The sequence below is a fragment of the Solanum pennellii genome, chromosome 12 (genome assembly GCF_001406875.1).
Source record: "Solanum pennellii chromosome 12, SPENNV200".
NCBI classification, from domain to species: domain Eukaryota; kingdom Viridiplantae; phylum Streptophyta; class Magnoliopsida; order Solanales; family Solanaceae; genus Solanum; species Solanum pennellii.
In genome coordinates, this window is record NC_028648.1 from 5,073,584 (window position 1) to 5,076,162 (window position 2,579).

At 26.1% G+C, this 2,579-nt stretch overlaps 1 protein-coding gene across 1 annotated transcript in view; it reads right to left on the bottom strand.

Annotated features, from left to right (window-relative positions):
* The window catches only part of LOC107006703 (WRKY transcription factor 71-like), a 3,352-nt gene extending 1,329 nt beyond the window's left edge, over positions 1-2,023 (bottom strand). The window contains exons 1-2 of the mRNA XM_015205221.2: positions 1,384-2,023; positions 649-792 (exon numbers count right to left, since the gene is read on the bottom strand). Coding sequence (XP_015060707.1) covers positions 649-792; positions 1,384-1,868 — 629 coding nt within the window. The 5' untranslated portion in view covers positions 1,869-2,023. The remainder of the gene's footprint in view (positions 1-648; positions 793-1,383) is intronic.
* Between the last annotated feature and the right edge of the window lie 556 nt (positions 2,024-2,579).

A 2,579-nucleotide genomic window follows, 5' to 3' on the forward strand; every position in this document is an offset into this window, starting at 1 on the left:
TCAATTTGGCACAAACTTAATATTGTATTTGTTTAAATTTTGTATTTACATTACAAGATTTATTAAATATTTTTTTTTTGTAAACTCTACCAAGTACTTATCAAACGAGCTATGTGTTCAACATAAGTTTCACAACACATAAAACTTAAATTTCAATTAGCCCATGTTTATGAATTTCCTTAAGAAACTATTTATTAAGGTAATTATTTTAAATTATCCTAGTATTAATACTTTAAAATTTTAATTTTGACTACTAGTACTTTGTATAGTAACAATGATAAGGATAATATTAAAAGAAAATAATAAATTATTCATGATAACAAGTAGAAAGGTAAATACTATTTTATATAAGAGACGGGGATAGAAAAAAAGAAAAGAAAAAAAGAGGAGTATGTATATATTACTAGCTAGTTCTCTTTCTTTCTTGACTAAAATTTTCATTTGGCATTCGATAGCCGCATTTTAGTGACTGTAACAATAATTTCTATCAAGAATTTTCTTAAAAGACGGATCAGATCTTAGATCTTTAGTAAAAAATGACAATATCTAATGAATTATATATAATAAGGTTTGATATATTGTATTCTTAATTTTTTTTAGATTAGTTTAATTCAATTGAATGAAATTAGACAAAAATTAATATTTTACCTAGGAAAAGGGCTGTTCTTCACTGCCTTTTGTCCATATTTTCTCCATCGATAACCATCTTCAAGATTATCAATCTCACTCTTTGTCATGAAGGCAAATCTTGGTTCTTTTATCTTTTTTTCTCCTTTCTTTTTTGCTATGCACCTGAAATAATATAATCATCAACGATATCGATATTATATACACTAATATAAGCACAATTTTTTATCTTCACAAGGTAGGAATCCAAGATTTCGTTACACCACAGATCCTATTTATTAATTAGATTATATTGAGTATGTGGTTGTCGTAAGGAAAAACAATTATGATTTTGTTGAGTACTATACCCAAATACTAAAACTATAAAACAAATTAAAGAGGAACATATGACATATCTGGTCAAACTATTATTTTCTAAATATGTGAAAGAATCTTTGGATAATAATAAAAAGTCTAGTCAATGATAATCAACCTAGAAACTATGATTAGCATATAATATTAATCCAATTATAATATATATAACCTAATCTTTAGATAATAAAGAATCGTTCTTGTTATGATCAGATGCAGATTTAAAATTTAAATTTTATAAATTTTAGATTGAATCCAACCACAATTCTTTGATCTATCGAGATCAAAATCTATTTTTATTATTAATTTAGTGAATTTTTTTAACACATGTACAAAGTCTGAACTATTTTGATCCACCTCTATACTAATGATTATGTGTGAGCAAATGAATTAAAAATGACTTACTCTTTTTTAGACTTGTCTTCTCCTTCTTCTTGACTCCCTTTTACTTGAACATGTTTCTTGATTTTGGAAGAATCTTCTTGCCCTCCAACCTCATTAGAAGTAGAAGATATCGAAGAATTCGGCGTTGGTGGAATTTCAACGCTCGTTTGATTATCTCCTAGAGGTGAATCTAAGACAGGTTCTTCTACAATAGTAGAGACGCTGTTTTTTTTAGTAGAGTCTTGATTATCGATACGTGGACAAACAATTTCAGACGATGATGAACAAGACATACCAAAAGCATTTGATAGTGTGTTGTAGTCCATAGAGCCATGTAAACACTCAGTGAGAGTCATATAAGAAGAAGGAACAAATTGTTGATTTTGAATATTTGGAGTTATTGGTTGGTCATTATAATTTGAAGGATTTTCAACAAAAAAAGGAAATGTATTATTGATCCCTCCACCAATTCCCATGTAATCATGATAAAACGGATTATCAGACATATTGGAGAAAAATATTATTTCGAATCCTTAAATTACATTAACAATATAGTTTTGTGCAATAAAAAAAAAAGATATGATAGATGAGAAATGTTTTGGAGAGAGAGAAAAAAAAGAGTTTGTAGCTTGATAGGTAATAGCAAATGGATGGTCCTTGATGAAGAAAAAATGGATTTGAGGGCACTCGTTATGAAGTTTTTATCTGTATCTGTTTGGTCAAATTTTTAAAATTTATTTATTTTGAAAAGCATTTTTTAACAAAGTATATTTAATTTTTTTTAAAAAAATTATATTTTGTGTTTGACTATTAGATTTAAAAAACACATTTGTCATATGCACCATTATTAGAACATTAATTTATGATTGGTCAAGATTTCAATAGTGGGAAAAAAAAACTTTTTTAACTTGTGAAAATTAAATTCTATAAGTAAATTTCCAAATAACAAAACAATATTTAAAATGAATAATGTTCCTTTCATTAGGTAGATTTGAATATATAGGATTTTGATGTCTTTGTCATTACCTAGCAAATTGGTATATATAATAATACTAGATATTTTTTCCAAGTGTGTAAATGTATTTTTTTTTAGAGTGAGTTTAATATGAATACACTTTTCATGGACAATAAAATGAAACAAAATTAAATTAAAGTTAAATATTTTGTGAATAGTCAAATAGCTTATTTGACCAAAAACTTTTGAAAGCCAAAGTATA